General features: G+C 51.5%; 7 protein-coding genes across 7 annotated transcripts; 6 read left to right on the top strand and 1 right to left on the bottom strand.

The window, feature by feature from the left end:
• Positions 1-898: 898 nt before the first annotated feature.
• On the top strand, positions 899-3,084 carry PMZ80_000964 (uncharacterized protein; the record flags this gene model as incomplete). Its single annotated transcript, XM_064869413.1, has 2 exons — positions 899-1,054; positions 1,117-3,084. The coding sequence occupies 2 exons, from the start codon at positions 899-901 to the stop codon at positions 3,082-3,084; spliced, it is 2,124 nt and encodes a 707-aa protein (XP_064734910.1).
• Positions 3,085-4,399: 1,315 nt separating this feature from the next.
• Positions 4,400-5,605, top strand: SFC1 (Mitochondrial succinate-fumarate transporter; the record flags this gene model as incomplete). Its single annotated transcript, XM_064869412.1, has 3 exons — positions 4,400-4,760; positions 4,853-5,394; positions 5,534-5,605. The coding sequence occupies 3 exons, from the start codon at positions 4,400-4,402 to the stop codon at positions 5,603-5,605; spliced, it is 975 nt and encodes a 324-aa protein (XP_064734909.1).
• Positions 5,606-7,869: 2,264 nt separating this feature from the next.
• Positions 7,870-8,601, top strand: PMZ80_000962 (uncharacterized protein; the record flags this gene model as incomplete). The annotated part of the gene is made up of 1 exon (XM_064869411.1): positions 7,870-8,601. One exon carries the CDS (start codon positions 7,870-7,872, stop codon positions 8,599-8,601), a length of 732 nt encoding a protein of 243 aa, XP_064734908.1.
• Positions 8,602-9,837: 1,236 nt separating this feature from the next.
• Positions 9,838-10,551, top strand: PMZ80_000961 (uncharacterized protein; the record flags this gene model as incomplete). The annotated part of the gene is made up of 1 exon (XM_064869410.1): positions 9,838-10,551. One exon carries the CDS (start codon positions 9,838-9,840, stop codon positions 10,549-10,551), a length of 714 nt encoding a protein of 237 aa, XP_064734907.1.
• A 524-nt stretch (positions 10,552-11,075) lies between these two features.
• atg12 (Ubiquitin-like protein) lies at positions 11,076-11,534 on the top strand (the record flags this gene model as incomplete). Its single annotated transcript, XM_064869409.1, has 1 exon — positions 11,076-11,534. One exon carries the CDS (start codon positions 11,076-11,078, stop codon positions 11,532-11,534), a length of 459 nt encoding a protein of 152 aa, XP_064734906.1.
• A 146-nt stretch (positions 11,535-11,680) lies between these two features.
• Positions 11,681-12,769, bottom strand: ECM31 (cell wall biogenesis and architecture protein; the record flags this gene model as incomplete). Its single annotated transcript, XM_064869408.1, has 1 exon — positions 11,681-12,769. The coding sequence occupies one exon, from the start codon at positions 12,767-12,769 to the stop codon at positions 11,681-11,683; it is 1,089 nt and encodes a 362-aa protein (XP_064734905.1).
• A 1,079-nt stretch (positions 12,770-13,848) lies between these two features.
• ubc8 (ubiquitin-conjugating enzyme E2 H) lies at positions 13,849-14,564 on the top strand (the record flags this gene model as incomplete). The annotated part of the gene is made up of 4 exons (XM_064869407.1): positions 13,849-13,972; positions 14,024-14,138; positions 14,185-14,366; positions 14,425-14,564. The coding sequence occupies 4 exons, from the start codon at positions 13,849-13,851 to the stop codon at positions 14,562-14,564; spliced, it is 561 nt and encodes a 186-aa protein (XP_064734904.1).
• Positions 14,565-14,877: the final 313 nt, after the last annotated feature.

The following is a 14,877-nucleotide window of genomic DNA, read 5'->3' as shown; positions in this document are numbered from 1 at the left end:
TGCAAAAGATTTGTGTTGACGATCGTCATATCCTTGACGAGATGCGGATCATCCTCGGTTCGTCGCTCGGAAGCAAAACATGGAGGTTGCAGGGATCGGCAATGATCGACACTGGCAAGCTGCGGCAGAAGTACATCGACAATACCTTATGTAATGGAATCTTCTCTTCGTCGTGGGAAATGTATAGGGGGGAAATGAACAGAAGAATTTTATGTAGTCTGGAGGCTGTCCATAGTCTAGGCGCGTTCATGAATCGTAATGTAACGTCCGCTCGTATGCCGCACATCGGAAGTGCGAACCGGTCACAAGCCAACGGATAGCGTAAAATTATTGCGCAACAGACCACCCAGCAGTTCGAACGCTGCTCCCAGCCGTAGCCGAAAGCTTTGCTCATTCGCGTGATATCCGCTAGGTAGGCTGATCATAGTAGCCAAGACCAACCTACAGTAATTACAAGCGAGGGCCGGCATTCCCAAGAAATAACATATTCACAATTCACAGGCAGATACACGATCTGTGGACTTGGAGTTTGTCACGGAACAAGAACGGAGCGGTCACAACCAGCATAAATTTTCGGTAATCTACATGCAAGAGTTGGGAACGTTCAGCTGGTAAGTTTCGGGAAGGGACAGACAGAATTCAGTTTGGTTCCTCGGGAAGACATAGCGCCTAGAGCGGCCAGTTCCAGCACTTTCCAGCCAACAGCGAGCCCCTCAGCAACCCCAAGGGGCCCGACACTTCACAAGTGACCAACAGGAAGCCACAGGAAGTCGGGGCCAGAATTGGTGCCAATTCCTCCTTCCTTCCCAACGCCGAAAGTTGCATCATTTCCCGATCGCCGTCTCGGGACTTTCTTTCAGTTCGCTCATTCCTTCACTTCTTCCTTCCCAACTCCCCCATGGAGACTGGCCCAGTGGAAGAGTCAGCTCCGACAACTCCTGCAGCAGCCGTGTCGCAACATATCTTGCCATCGACTGACGCCGGCGATACTTCTGTAAAGCCCTCCAGCAAGCAGCGCCAGCGCACTCGCAGGGCATGCTACCCTTGCAGCAAGGTTTGTGACACCCGTCGCAGGTGAACGTTTCGTATCAAACCACTAACAACATGCCACTGTAGCGAAAGATCAAATGCGATCGTGACGAACGGACACCATGCAGCAACTGCGCAAAGAGACCCAATGCTGAGCTATGCACCTTCGACGACGACAGACCGCGCTCGGCTCGGCCCAGGCATTCGGCCAATACCGCGTCGCCTACACCTGGCAGCCTGGCCAATGATGATTTGAAACACGAAAGAACTCCTCCACAACCATTGTTGAGAGGCATACAGAATGTTGGCTCAGGCTTCACCTTACAAAGTGATGAGCGCAAGCTTGTCCTCCAGCCCCACGAGCCGCCGAGGTCAATAGCAAGCCTCGACCCTAAGCCTCCAACACTTCACAAGTCCAACGCAAGCATACCCAGATATAGTGTTGTTCCTGAGGCCCTGCCAACACCACCACCGGGTAGCCATCCAGCTCTCTCAACAAACACGTTCGTGCCAGTCAACCAGAATGCACACTTCCTTGGAACAACATCGCAACTGCCCCTGCCCGGACCCTCCACGCTCGTGGCACCACCTCTCAAGACACCTACTGACGAGCTTCGGGCCCTATTGCCACCCATCAAGCATGTTACGAAGTACTGTGAGATATACCACAATGCTTGCCATCACCTGTATCCAGTTGATATAGGCATACCGCATGTCCAGGAGCTCTCCTTTCAGTATATACACCAGTCTATGGGGGATCGCCTGATTTCGTATCTCGAGACTAGGAACGTCGAGGCATTCAAGAATGAGGCCATGTGCGTTGCTTTGCTGTGCGCGGCCATTGCTGCCGGTGTGCAAGTCTCAGATCTGGAAGACAGCAGCCGAAAAGCTATGCTGCGTCAATATGTTGCAACGACCATGAAGCTATTGCGGATGGCTGATGCCCAGACGTCAATATCACTCGCCGCTTATTCAACACTACTCATCGTATCTCGTGTCGTCCAAGACGAGCATGAACCTATCTTGTCATACTCTTTGCTCGGCTCAATCACGCGCATGGCGCAAATGTATTCGATAACTTCCATGTTCCCCGATCGATATGGAGAGGAGACTCGACGTCTCAGATCGACCGAGAATCTCATCCGAGTACGACAGCGACAGGAAGCTTTTTTGGCAATAGTCCTGGGACAAACAAATCAGCTCGAACGAGGTCCCTTTCCTGACATCAGGGGTTGGGCTAATGCTGGCTATCTTGAATGCTTGGACGTCTTTGCAGCTGTCGCGGCATACTGCGGGACCGAAAACATCGATCGTGAAGAGATGCTACTACAGCATGCAGACGCCATGCAGGCAATTCAGCCCCTGGAACGATTCGCTCTGCCACACCTTGCTGCCAAGGACAACTGTCGTAATGTGCACGAGTTGACCGAGTCCAGTACGCTAAGGATACACGAATGTCTGGTCAATATCCACTATTGCCAGATCATCATGGCAGCTTGTCGACGACTACCGGGTCACGAAGAAGAATACTTCAAAACTGGCGGTGTCTGTCAGCGCAAGGCCAGAGAATGCGTCGATGTATATCTCGATTTCCTCGCCTTCAGCGTCATTCCATTACGAAGCTGGATCTTGACTGTGGCTGCACTCCGCGCTGCCCTCATCTTGGGTGCGTTGTTAGCTGAGAAGGCGCATACGATGGCAGATGCTGCACCGGAACGAGATCGATTAACGCGACTACTCACAGCATTCACAGCTGTACATGATGAGACGGGTGCAGATCGTGCGAGATGGTTTAGGAAACACCGCATTGTCTTCGATCGTCTTCGAGATATGGTTGAACAGTCTGCACAGCCTGATGTCGGGCCACCCGTGGTAAATGGTGCCACGGCACCATCACCTGAACAGGGCACCATGCTGCAACGGATGTCGAGAGACGAGAAAGACGAGATCATGATGCCGCAACGCATGGTGAGACGTTATTTCGCTACGCCAGCTCCTGACGAGCCTATGATGGGATCATTGTTGCTTTCGCAACAGGCGATTTTTGAGATATGAACGAAGACGACTTGCAGCACAAAAAAACAAGATTTAGACGACGGATATGAGGTTATGCATGATTGATAGCAAGCGTTCATGGATTTGACGAGCAGGTGTGAGGCTATGATGCATTTCTGTGGCATTCGAGCGAGGTGTTTCTTATGTTCAACCTATCATAATATTGCAGCTTCGGGAAGCTTGGTGTTTGAAGGAGGGTCCCTGCTGGCCCTTTAGGTCTCTTTTGAAGGCCAGAAAAGCGTTATAGCAGCCGAGCGCAAGCTATGCTTCTATATACCTTAGTTATCAGCAGCCGTCAGACAAAATATCACTTCTCACTCTTGCTCCAAGGTGAACTTCCTACTTGACCTGCACCTGCATGCCAATAATCAGGCTCCAGGCTCTTGCCTTCCATGGCCGAAGTTCGGAAATTACTTAGCTTGCCCCAGCTCATCCCGGCCCAGCCCAGCTTCGGACTCTAGCCGAGGCAAGCACCATGTCCAAAAGGGAAGAACAACTGCGTGTCGGCTTGTTCCCGCCCTGATTCATCTCCTCCTTTAACCAAAACCTCGTAAAGTCATGGTCGAGGACTCACTGTCAGCTCATGAAGCTCAAAAACGCATCATGATGATTGAGCCAACCAGTTGGCAACTGCTCCGCAACAAAGCTCGGTTACGCCCCGCAAACTGCCAGGCTTGGCGCAGCAAGATCGGCCAAGAACTTCACATAAGCTCACATGCCTGTGACGCAACCTTCGAGGAGAAACCTCCGTGAAGCATCTGCCAGTGCCTCGGTGGAAGGGGAGCTCTCCAGCTCACGCGTCTACTGGTTCAGACACTGACGAAATAAACAAATTCGAAGATCGCGATGATTCGGGTGCTAACGGTATCGGAACGTGCTCACAAAGTTGTCTAGAAGTACATCTTAGCTGCTCCAGGTTGGTTCATTCATTGTCGTTATTGCTTCAAGCTTTCTGTGTATTCTGCACCGTCCTGCTGTTACATCTATTGCATTGACTCTGCATATAACCCGGGGCACCCATATATCCTCTCGCGCGGACACGAGCTTGTTGCTGGTAGACTTCGCGTAAATATTGGCATTCGTCACAATCTCGAGATCAGCATTGCTCATCGACACCGCTGCGGAGTTGCTGGCGAGAGTCCTTTCTTGAAGTCGTCCTCAACAGCAATACTTCCAATCTGTTCCGGAGTCCATATTGAGAACAGACCTCCCACGAAGCACTTTCCGAGCTCGACAATTTATTCCCGCGCATGACAACAACACAGTCAGTTCACTCGCATTTCCTCACTGGGCAGCCCACGAAACAACAGCAACCATGTCCGCCAAGTCAGTAAAAGGCGAACATGGCAAGAAACCAGCCTCAGCGGCCACGAATCTGATTGCAGGCGGCGGCGCCGGCATGATGGAAGCACTTGTCTGCCATCCACTAGACACAATAAAAGTTCGAATGCAGCTCTCCAGGAGGGGGCGGACGCCAGGCACGAAGCGCAGAGGCTTCCTTGCGACTGGCAAGGACATTGTGAAGAAAGAGACGGCATTCGGCCTATACAAGGGTTTGGGTGCTGTGCTCACAGGTATCGTACCAAAGATGGCCATTCGCTTCACGAGTTATGAGTGGTATAAGCAGGCGTTAGCTGGACAGGATGGAACGATCAGTGGAAAGGCGACGTTCATGGGTAAGCAGTCCTACAAGAGGTGCAGGAGCTCGGTGCCCATACTAGAGCTCTGAAGCACACTTCTTTCAAGCACGTACTAACACCGCATCCAGCCGGTCTAGGCGCAGGCATAACCGAAGCCGTCGCAGTCGTAACACCCATGGAAGTCGTCAAAATCCGCATGCAAGCCCAATACCACTCCCTCTCCGATCCCCTCGACGTCCCAAAGTACCGTTCCGCCCCGCATGCGGCACTCACCGTCCTAAAAGACGAAGGCGTCTCTGCACTCTGGCGCGGCGTCTCCCTGACCGCCCTCCGCCAGGGCACAAATCAAGCCGCCAACTTCACAGCATATACCGAACTGAAAGAGTTGCTGCAAAAGTGGCAGCCGCAGTACGCGGACAAGAATCTGCCTAGTTACCAGACTACTCTTATCGGATTGATTTCTGGTGCGGTCGGGCCGTTTACGAATGCACCGATAGATACGATTAAGACAAGGCTACAGAAGACGCCGGCTGAGCCGGGGCAGACGGCTATTCAGAGGATAACGTTGATTGGGAAGGATATGTTTCGGCAAGAGGGGCCCAAAGCGTTTTATAAGGGGATTACACCGCGGGTGATGCGTGTTGCGCCGGGACAGGCGGTGACTTTCACGGTAAGAGACCCTTCGCCGGTTAAGATGCAAAGGACGTCCTGGCGCGTGCACTTTGGCTCGATCGCTAGGCATTCTATTTCTTCGAATTGCCTCGACCCCACCTCTTTCGACGGTCACAGCTTTGCTAACATGCTCACAGGTGTACGAGTATTTGAAGAAGAAGTTGGAGGACAGTAAGATTAGCATCATCGGAGGAAAGTACGAAGAGTGACGGACAGGTATAGCGGGTTTTGGTTTAGCATTGCTTGGAGCTCTTTCATAGCTGTCTGGTTAGTTAGGTACTGGTGTGCACTTGAAGCATCTATTTGCGAATATAAAAGAGCAAGTACACAGGATGCCATGCTTCCGCTTGCAAGCGTCTTCGTGAATACTCCCAACAACGCGACCTATGCGCAGCCATGTTGCTCAAGGATAGCTTCCGAGCTTAGACAGAATATTTTTCTCAGACTTGGACCTCGGTGCGGGGAATCAGGAACCGATCGTCATTTTTGGCAGGGCTCGCGGTCTCGAACGTGCTAGCTTACCCGTGCCATCAGGGGTGTCGCGGCTCACCGTAGCGTCCTCCGAAAGCGCCCGGCGGAAGGAACCGAAGCTGTTCTTTCCGAGCAGAATAGGCTCCTAGGTTGACCTCCTTCCAACACACCTGCACACTTCAAGTTGGACCTCAAATATTCTCAGGCGCTCACACTTCATGAAAACAGCCATGCCTAGACATCGTTTCGACTCGGCAAGCATATCAGGCACAACGCACGCAGCCAGCCAATCAACGCTGGCCGAACACACCCCTGCCCTCTCGGGTCCTGACTGACTCACCAACTCGCAATTCATTGATATTGAAAAGGACACAAATATCGCCTCGAAGCAGTAGCGGAAACTTATTCTTCGGGCACGTTCGTCTCGGCATGTAATGTCGAAGGCACGGACTCTGCTTTTTGGCTCAAGTTCTGACAGGTACCTGGGTTCGAAGGCAGGGCCTTCCCCAAACATAGGCCTCGATAGTCTGAAGCTTCGAAGCGAGAGCTCATCTCTACTACGCTGCACGTTCACCATCGTGTCATGCTGTTGCTGCCGAAGCTGTAGCAGCGCTGGCCAGCTACAGGAATTTCTTGCAGTGCAGTGCAGCAGTGCAGCGCTGCTGCTATGGGTATCTAGATTTGGTTAAGGTTGTCCGAAACAAGCTGAATTCGCCCAGATTGAGCTCACGATAGCTTTACTCTAGCTGGCTCAGGACAACACTATACCCGGGTAGAACACATCCACCTGCAGCGCTGCTTGGGGAGTGTCTGCAGTGCAGTGCACCAGCGCTGAGCTACAGTCATCTCTCCTGCTGTATGTATGAATGGCAAGAGTCTAGGAGTAACTCGAGTCATAGTACCTACTGGTTCCGGTGTTTGCTACCGCAGAAGAATGATAAATGATGAGTTGATTATCATTTAGGACGGTGCTATCATAAGCCTGTCTCGACGTATTTTTGTCGACCAAGACATCTGTGTGGTTGTATCTGACAACTAGAGACATTTGTCGCGACACCGATCCTTGCATAGGACAATGTAGAGGAGTTAGAGAAGAAATTGGTGAAGAAGCCTTGACGTAAAATTGTCGTGTCCAGATCTCGATACTCCTTTTCAAGCTCACAGGGTATTATCATGGCCTTACACGGTCCGTCCTGTGTTATACGTGTACAGTGGTACCAGGACAAATCAATTTTTGGCGCGTCAAAAGTGATGCCTCGTAATGCTTTTGCATGTACCTGTAGAGCCGCACACGAAGTTGGCGAAGACAAGCGTTTGTTGCTTGTTGTGGTATGCTTGCCACTATGCTCTGGTGCATCCGCTCGCTGGGTCATGATGCGTCGGCTCGCGTCATTGAAAATATGGCTCACTCGTTGACGATGTCAGCACTGCGAGCGCCAGTGTCCTCTGTTTGCGGAGGAGATGGTGAAGGTTTGCTGTCGAGGCTCTACCTAGTGGAAGGATGCTAGAAGAGGACCAAGAACATTGACATGATGTTGTCAGTGCGTACAGATAGCAGTCCTACCTGCGAGTCGTCTGCAGCGCCCACCTGCGGTTGTCGTGATCGTTCAATGCAAAACTGCATGCTCCGTTGCCTTCACTGGCACACGACAACGTCGTGCGCTTACCACCGCCTGTGTTGTAATCAAACCGTCCGCGTTAGCAACACTCACGGACAACAGAAGTATATAAGCAGTACACATCCCCCCTCAGTTCACGGCTCACTGCATCGATCGACAAACAAATCCTATCCCCACCTGGGAAGAAGAATTGACAAACTCCCTACCTCTGCAACGACAAAGTAAGTTCATACAGAAGCACAGTCGGTCTTGGCTAACCCTCTAAGCACATTAGCGCATCCAGCAAGAAGTCGTGATCCACACAAAGTACTGAGTAAGTGCCAGGCCGTATCCATTATCGGTACCTTCAGTTGGCTGACGTTGTGGTAAGCTAGCTGGTTGTGATGGCTCAAATCGCAACGCCCCCCACGGGCACGGATCCGCCTCCATTTGAGAAAGAAGAGATCAGATATATCCGCCTGATGACCATCTTCGGCATCTCCACCAGACATATCGCGGCTACTATCCCGAAATGGAGCTCTAGGTGGAATTCTTATGGTTCCCTGGAACACAACCAGAGAAGACAATCCCGTCCTATTCTCCTCGACATGGTGGACGACGAGCGGCAGCAGCTCCAATCGAGCCTCCCAGCCCCATATCAGACTGCAGACCAGTTCGTCACCTCACTGCTGCAGAGTGAGGCGAGTGCTGCTATCGATGACAAGATCAGGGCCGGTTTCCTGTCCGATATGGCTGTACTTGCTGAGGGGAATTCCAGGAAGAACCAGAGTCAGTACTACCTTGACAGGAGGGCTCTCCTGGCATGGGAGGCAACACTTGAGGACGCTACCAATGCTCGACCTGCAGCCAGACAAATACGCGCATCAAGAGCTTGGCACAGAGAGCAACAGCTGCAGCAGATAATTGGAGACAAATACACCTACATGATGTCAGTTGTTCAGCAGTGGTGGCCGCCTGCAACAGCTGCGGCCTCAATGGCAACTGCTAACCCAGGAGGTACTACATTACCCTCTGCTCAAGCATCTGCAGCTCCTCAAGCAGGCACATCATTTGGGGATGAAGAGGCGGAAATAGATGAAGGGATACCCAGAGATTTTGGTCTGTCGGAATACTGAGCGATTCTCCATGGCCTGTGTCCACGAGTCATGAGTGAATATGCTGAGAATGATCTGTGCATTTAGTAGATATGACAACCGTCTGCGGAGTTTTAGGTAAGCTAAGTGCCACATACTGTTCCGACTCCCCTATGTGGCGCGGTGTGGCCAAGATTGTTCTTGTAAATAACCAGTCGAGGTTCGCTGGGACTGTCTGAGCCCATGTTCAAGCAGATGACAAAAGCTGTCCACGTCTTGCATGTCGCAGGTTTCATCCTAGCCATGAGTTCTGATGTTCTAACTCCTGTCTCATGCACAGTGTTGGTGTTTTGTCTCGGACAAGACACGGATGATTGTTTGTCTATGCCTAGACCATCGAACTTTCAGTGAAGGTGAAGGTGCCCACTTCTATCTCGTTCCGTAGCCTGTGTCTTGTCCGCAGCCACCACTCCCAGCAGTTCGATGTCACAACGATACCACCGTCTCTGCTCGCGCACTCCCCAAAGTCGTGCTTTGTTGTTGCTTGACACATCGGCCTAAGAACTTGTTCGGTGCTTCTGTATGCTTCGTTCGTTATGTGCCGGAGGCAGTCAGACCGTTCGAATAATGCCACGTGCTTGACGAGAAGATCGAAGTGGTAGCGGTGCGTCTTCGAGTCATCACTTCTAGAACAGATGTAGAATCTGGCGGCAACCAGCGGCACTAGGTCAGCTTCCACCAAGGCCTTACCTGCATTTCTCTCTCGTTTTAGTCCTCATCTAACCTGCCGGCAGTGCACTGCCAAATGACCATGCGCTTACCGTCGTCTGTATGCGTGCCAAGCGATGCTTCTCGTCGGGGCTCTCGTATTGGAGAAGTATATAAGCAGTACCTGTATGAACCATCAACATCTGGCATTAGGCAGTATTACCATTCGATCGACCAACTTGTATACTGACAGATCCAAGAAACGATCTCGACACTACATCTTGACCTACATAGGTCGCCTATACCATCGAAAGGAACAGATCTATCAAACATTCCCTTCTATAGTCAAGTGAGTTGCGAATACCACTCTTACCGCTCCTCTGGCTGGCTTGAATTGAGAAAAGAAAGCTTTAGCAAGCGATCCGGCGGGTACAGAACAGATCAGTACGTTGAGCCGTCCAAGCGTGCTGGCCTCTAGTTGACGATAAGTCATTCGGGCATAGTTGAGATCGTCAAAGACTTCGTCCTTTTCGAAGAAGGTAAGTTGTATGCGGGGCTTCAATAACGACAATGTCCAGTCCTCAAGCCATCCCCGTTCCCATCGCATTGGATGAACATGAAATCGAGAAGATCAAGCAGTTAGCACTCTTTGATGCTTCTGCGAAGTACATCGCCGACATGCTTGCACCAGATCGAATCGATCGGCTGGAGGAGATCAACAGCAATAAACTCACTCACCAGGGCAGGAGCCGATATCGTGAAGCGTTGGTACCATTGGTCGACACAACTATCACCCAGTTCAGATCAACTCCAGACCCCCTCTTCTTCCTTTCGCCACAACAATTCATTTCGACGCTGGTACCTGACGCACCTGACGATGATTTGCTCAATCATCACATTCGACGTTCCTTTCTCAACAACATGGCCGATAGTGCTGACGGCGACTCGAAGAAGAACCTCAAGCGATACCACGGCGACGACACGGCTTTGAATAAGTGGAGGCTGTATGATCAGGAGTATGTTCAGCTCAGGGCTGCAGGCATCGTTAACCCACAACCTCCAGCCCATAAGCCTGATATGTTGAGAGCTTGGAACAGAGAACAAGAGCTGGAGAACCTTATGCTTGGTGACAAGCGAGGCTACGCACTGTCTATCCTTCAGGTCTGGTGGGGTATACCAGCGAACAATAATCAGCCACTTGCAGCTGCAGCATCATCGTTGGCTCCAGCGGCCGTATCGTCTGCATCAGCCCCACCACCAGACTCTGGTAATGGCTCAGGTTAGAATTGTTGAGGACGACCATACGGCAACTGTGGGTGAGGTCAGCTGTATCGCTTCACCTGGGTTCCAGCTCAGAGATGACATGAAGGTCAACCATGGTCATGACTGACGGCATAGTCCGTGATCAAGATGGATAATTCAGGGTAAATATCTTGAGGCTTCGGTGCATTACGTATCCTAGATACTCCATTGCACGTGTAGCAGGAAGAGGTTCGTGCATGATAGGGCGTGGGCCAGACAACATCAGACACGGCAGGACAGAGCTTGGAAGGAAGTGGTTGAACAAGATGTCGTGAGTAAGGAACAGAGAAAAAGATACAATAGAAGTCAATGGATAACATTACCAACGACGTGTTTCCTAAGACCGACGGCAACCGTGATCAGCTGATCTCGCGTGTCTTGGCATCGGTTGGTAGAGGCTACCGCAGTAGGACAAGCATTGGCAGCTTCTTGTTTGTATAGCCATGCCATTCGACTACAGAGGTGTCTGAGACCGAAGCAAGGACACTTCAGATCCGGTTCCCAGCATGGCTTCAACACGCCCATCAGCCGTACGGGAGAATACCGATGACCTCGACTCGCCCAGTGCTGCCCCGGCTGAACCTGAACTGCCCCTATCTATGTCAACATCGACCTTGCTACATCCATCCAACCTTCCTAGCACAACAGCGCAAGCCCTACAGCACATCCATGAGACACTAGATCCACCAACACAGAAAGTTACGATTCGCTTCCAACCACTACCTGGTGCACCACCACCAAGCCCGAAATGGGCCGCGGTGAAAGTCAGCGCTAGTCAGAACTTCGAGTCCGTGGTCAGCTTTCTGCGGAAGAAGCTGGGGGTCAAGGGTGGCAATGGGCTATTCGTGTACGTCAATAAAGTGTTTGCGCCTGGACTTGACGAGGGCGTGGGTGGTTTGTGGAGATGCTTCAAGATTGATGATGAATTGAAGGTGTCTTATTCTATGGCACCTGCTTTTGGTTGACGTCCTACTACTCATTCTCTGTTGCCAACGAAGGATATCCTAAAAGGCTGACATGCTGAAAAACTGCCAGTGCGCTGGCTTCGAGGGACGAGGAATAACTATGCCGCTATGAACGCCAAATCAAACCACGAATACTGCTATGGCTGTCAGGCGGTCTCCGACATGCCGGCAATAGCAGCCCTCAAGGCATCTGTGACCTTGGTGTCACCCTTGTAGTTATGCTCAGCCGCAGGGTACGAGCGACTCGTCACTTCCTCCTTGTACCGCCTGATACCGTCCAGACTGGAACTCCACTCATCTCCGAACTTCTTCACAAACTTTGGCATGAACGAATCTGGAGGCCTGGTGCCTAGCATGTCGATCTGCACTAGCACTTGACCACTGGTCCTGTTACCTGCGCCGATACCAATTGTCGGTATCTTCAAGGCATTTGTCACCTCCCCAGCAATGTCCTGTGGCACGCACTCTAGCACCACACAGAATGCGCCTGCATCTTGTACCGCCTGCGCATCTCTCAGCAAGCTCATAGCTTTTCCGACTGTATTACCCTGCACCCTGAACCCACCAAGTGCATGCTGTCTCTGCGGCGTCAACCCAACATGGCCAACAACAGGTATGCCTGCACTTGTGATCTTGTGGATAGTCTCGGCCATCTCTCGCCCGCCTTCAAGTTTGACGCTCCGCATCCTCCCTTCCTTCACCATCCGGATCGCGCTTGCAAGCGCCTGCTTCGGGCTGATCTCATAGCTTCCCATCGGCAGGTCTCCAACGGTGAAAGATCGATTCGTGGCTCTTGAAACGGCTTTGGCGTGCATGACCATTTCGTCTAGTGTTACTTCGGACGTGTCAGACATGCCCAGGGAGACCATTGCTAGCGAGTCACCGACCAATATCATGTCCATTCCTGCTTCTTGTGCTATCAGAGCGGATGGGTAGTTGTGGGCTGTAAGCATGGTTATTGGTATCTTGTCGGCATACTGCTTCTGGAGGGTGGGGATAGTGACGGGTTTGATGCCCTTGCTCAGGGGGTTGGGTGTAGTAGGGGCATGGGAGCTGTGTCTAGCATAGCGGCGTAGTGAAGGTGTTGATGGTACATTTGCAGTTCTTCTACGAACAACTTGTGGCCCTGGAGTATGCGAACTGAACCGTACTTGCCGCGCTACTGTGCTGCGTATGGACGAGGATGGTTCGACCAAGGTATAACCTCTCGTTAAACTCTTTCGTGCTAGCGACATGGTCTACAGCATCTATCCGGGGTTTAGAGCTTCGATGGAAGGAGAAGTTGCGTGTGATCGCTTGAGCTGACTGTAAGGTACCGGGTGAGTCATCTCAATAATTGTGGTTCGACTCGGATGCTTTATTGTTGTTGTCGTGCTGAGATCTGGCAGCGTAAATTTGAGAAAACGAAGCTGTGACCGCAACCTCGGTGTGTAGCTGATCATCGGCTGCCCTGAAGCTGAGAGCTTCGGTGCAGCTCCAGGTCTGGTCCGAGCCTAACCCAAAAGGAATAGGCGCAATCAGGACCCCAACGGCTGATAAGGAACTGCCCTCTTTGACTTATGCGGGTTGCCGAGGGCCGCTATGTTCCAGCCAATGTGAGCTTATTCGAGGCCCGAAATGATAGAACGTGAAGAGTCTCGTCCCTTGCTTTCTTTGTCCTTGAACGAAGATTCGAATTGCCATGATCGAGACATCGCGCATATTTGCTTATAGTGCCGGCCCGCGTGGGTAAGCTCTTGCGTCAATTGAGCAAGAAACCGGCTGAGCTGATGAGAAGCAACTGAGGCACCAGAAGCCACGATGATGATGTTCATCCACCACGACAGGCCATGTGAGCATGTCTCGGGTGCCCCACGCTGCGATATGCTCCGAGCCCATCACGCCTGACCTTACCCAACCAACATACATGAACACCCACCTCTCCTCAACTCCTCTTCTCTTCTTGCCTCATATACTTAAGTATCACCTATCGTCCCTTACAAAGCTGCCGAAGTCACCTTTCTATCACCATCCAAGCCCTTAACCCACAAAACTGCTCTTCTCGTAACGGCCATCCGTTGCCAGCCAGTTCCCAAACCGACAAAGAACTGCGAACGTGACTTTCGTATATTGGCTAGCAGCAATTCACGTGTGGCAAGGACAGGTTTTTATCAAGCGATTGTACACGCCACCGACCCTTCGAAGTCTTGAAACGCTAGGCGTCTCGACCTGTACCAAGGACCTCAAATTACTGCCTAAAATTCTCAGTCGATTCGAGCCGTAGACTCCTCTATATTGCGACTTGAGAAAGTTGTGCCTGGCGAGGCGTGGCAAGATGAGCAGTCCGAAGAGAAGAATAGAGACGGATGTCATGAAGCTCATGATGAGTGACTACGAGGTGACGCTCGTCAATGACAACATGCAAGAGTTCTATGTCATATTCAAGGGCCCTCAGGAGAGTGAGTAGCCTTGCTATAATCAGCTGGTGGCTAGGCTGACCGTATGTGCAGCTCCTTTCGCCGATGGACGATGGAAAGTACACGTCGAGCTGCCCGACCAATACCCCTACAAATCTCCTTCAATTGGTTTCGTCAACCGCATATTCCACCCTAATATTGATGAGCAGTGCGCCACGCCCTTAAAACCATGGCACATGCTAATGGATGTACAGATCCGGGTCAGTCTGCCTTGATGTCATCAACCAGACCTGGTCTCCCATGTTCGATATGATCAACATCTTCGAGGTCTTCCTACCACAACTTCTGAGATACCCGAACCCTACCGATCCGCTGAATGGCGAGGCAGCTGCATTGCTGATGAGGGAGCCAAAGAGCTACGATGTGAGAGTCAAAGGTAAGATACAGCTACAGAGCCATACAGACTGGACGGAGCAGTGCACTGACTGCAGCAGAATACGTCAAGCAATATGCCACCAACATCCATGAGCAATCCGACGAGGAAGACAAGAACGAAGACAGTGATCTCAGCGAGGTAGAAGACTATCACACTGATGGTGAAGATGAGCCAGCAGGCGCTATGGACGATGTTTGAGCTTCGAGCTAGCAAGGACATTGATTGGGCTGGTTATCTGCTTTGTCAACAACGATGTGTTTTGGGCGTTCAAGGAACAAGGATGCATCATGATGCCCATCCAGACCAGGATATTTTCGCTGATGATGGTAGGGAGGGTGGAAAGGCGAACAACTATAGCTACAAGGGCGCTCAGGTATCTACTAGACATATAACTTCAGCTCAACTCATTTGACTCCGGACAAGCGACATCTCGCCCAGCCCCATCTCAATACCCTAACCACCTTCAGCACCATGCTTTCTTATGTATACTGGTTCTGTATCGCGGGCTCCT

The sequence above is a fragment of the Knufia obscura genome (genome assembly GCF_036327395.1).
Source record: "Knufia obscura strain CCFEE 5817 isolate CBS 148926 chromosome Unknown scaffold_1, whole genome shotgun sequence".
Taxonomy (NCBI): domain Eukaryota; kingdom Fungi; phylum Ascomycota; class Eurotiomycetes; order Chaetothyriales; family Trichomeriaceae; genus Knufia; species Knufia obscura.
The sequence above is the reverse complement of the archived record's forward strand: the minus strand, read 5'-3'. Positions and strand labels throughout refer to the sequence as shown.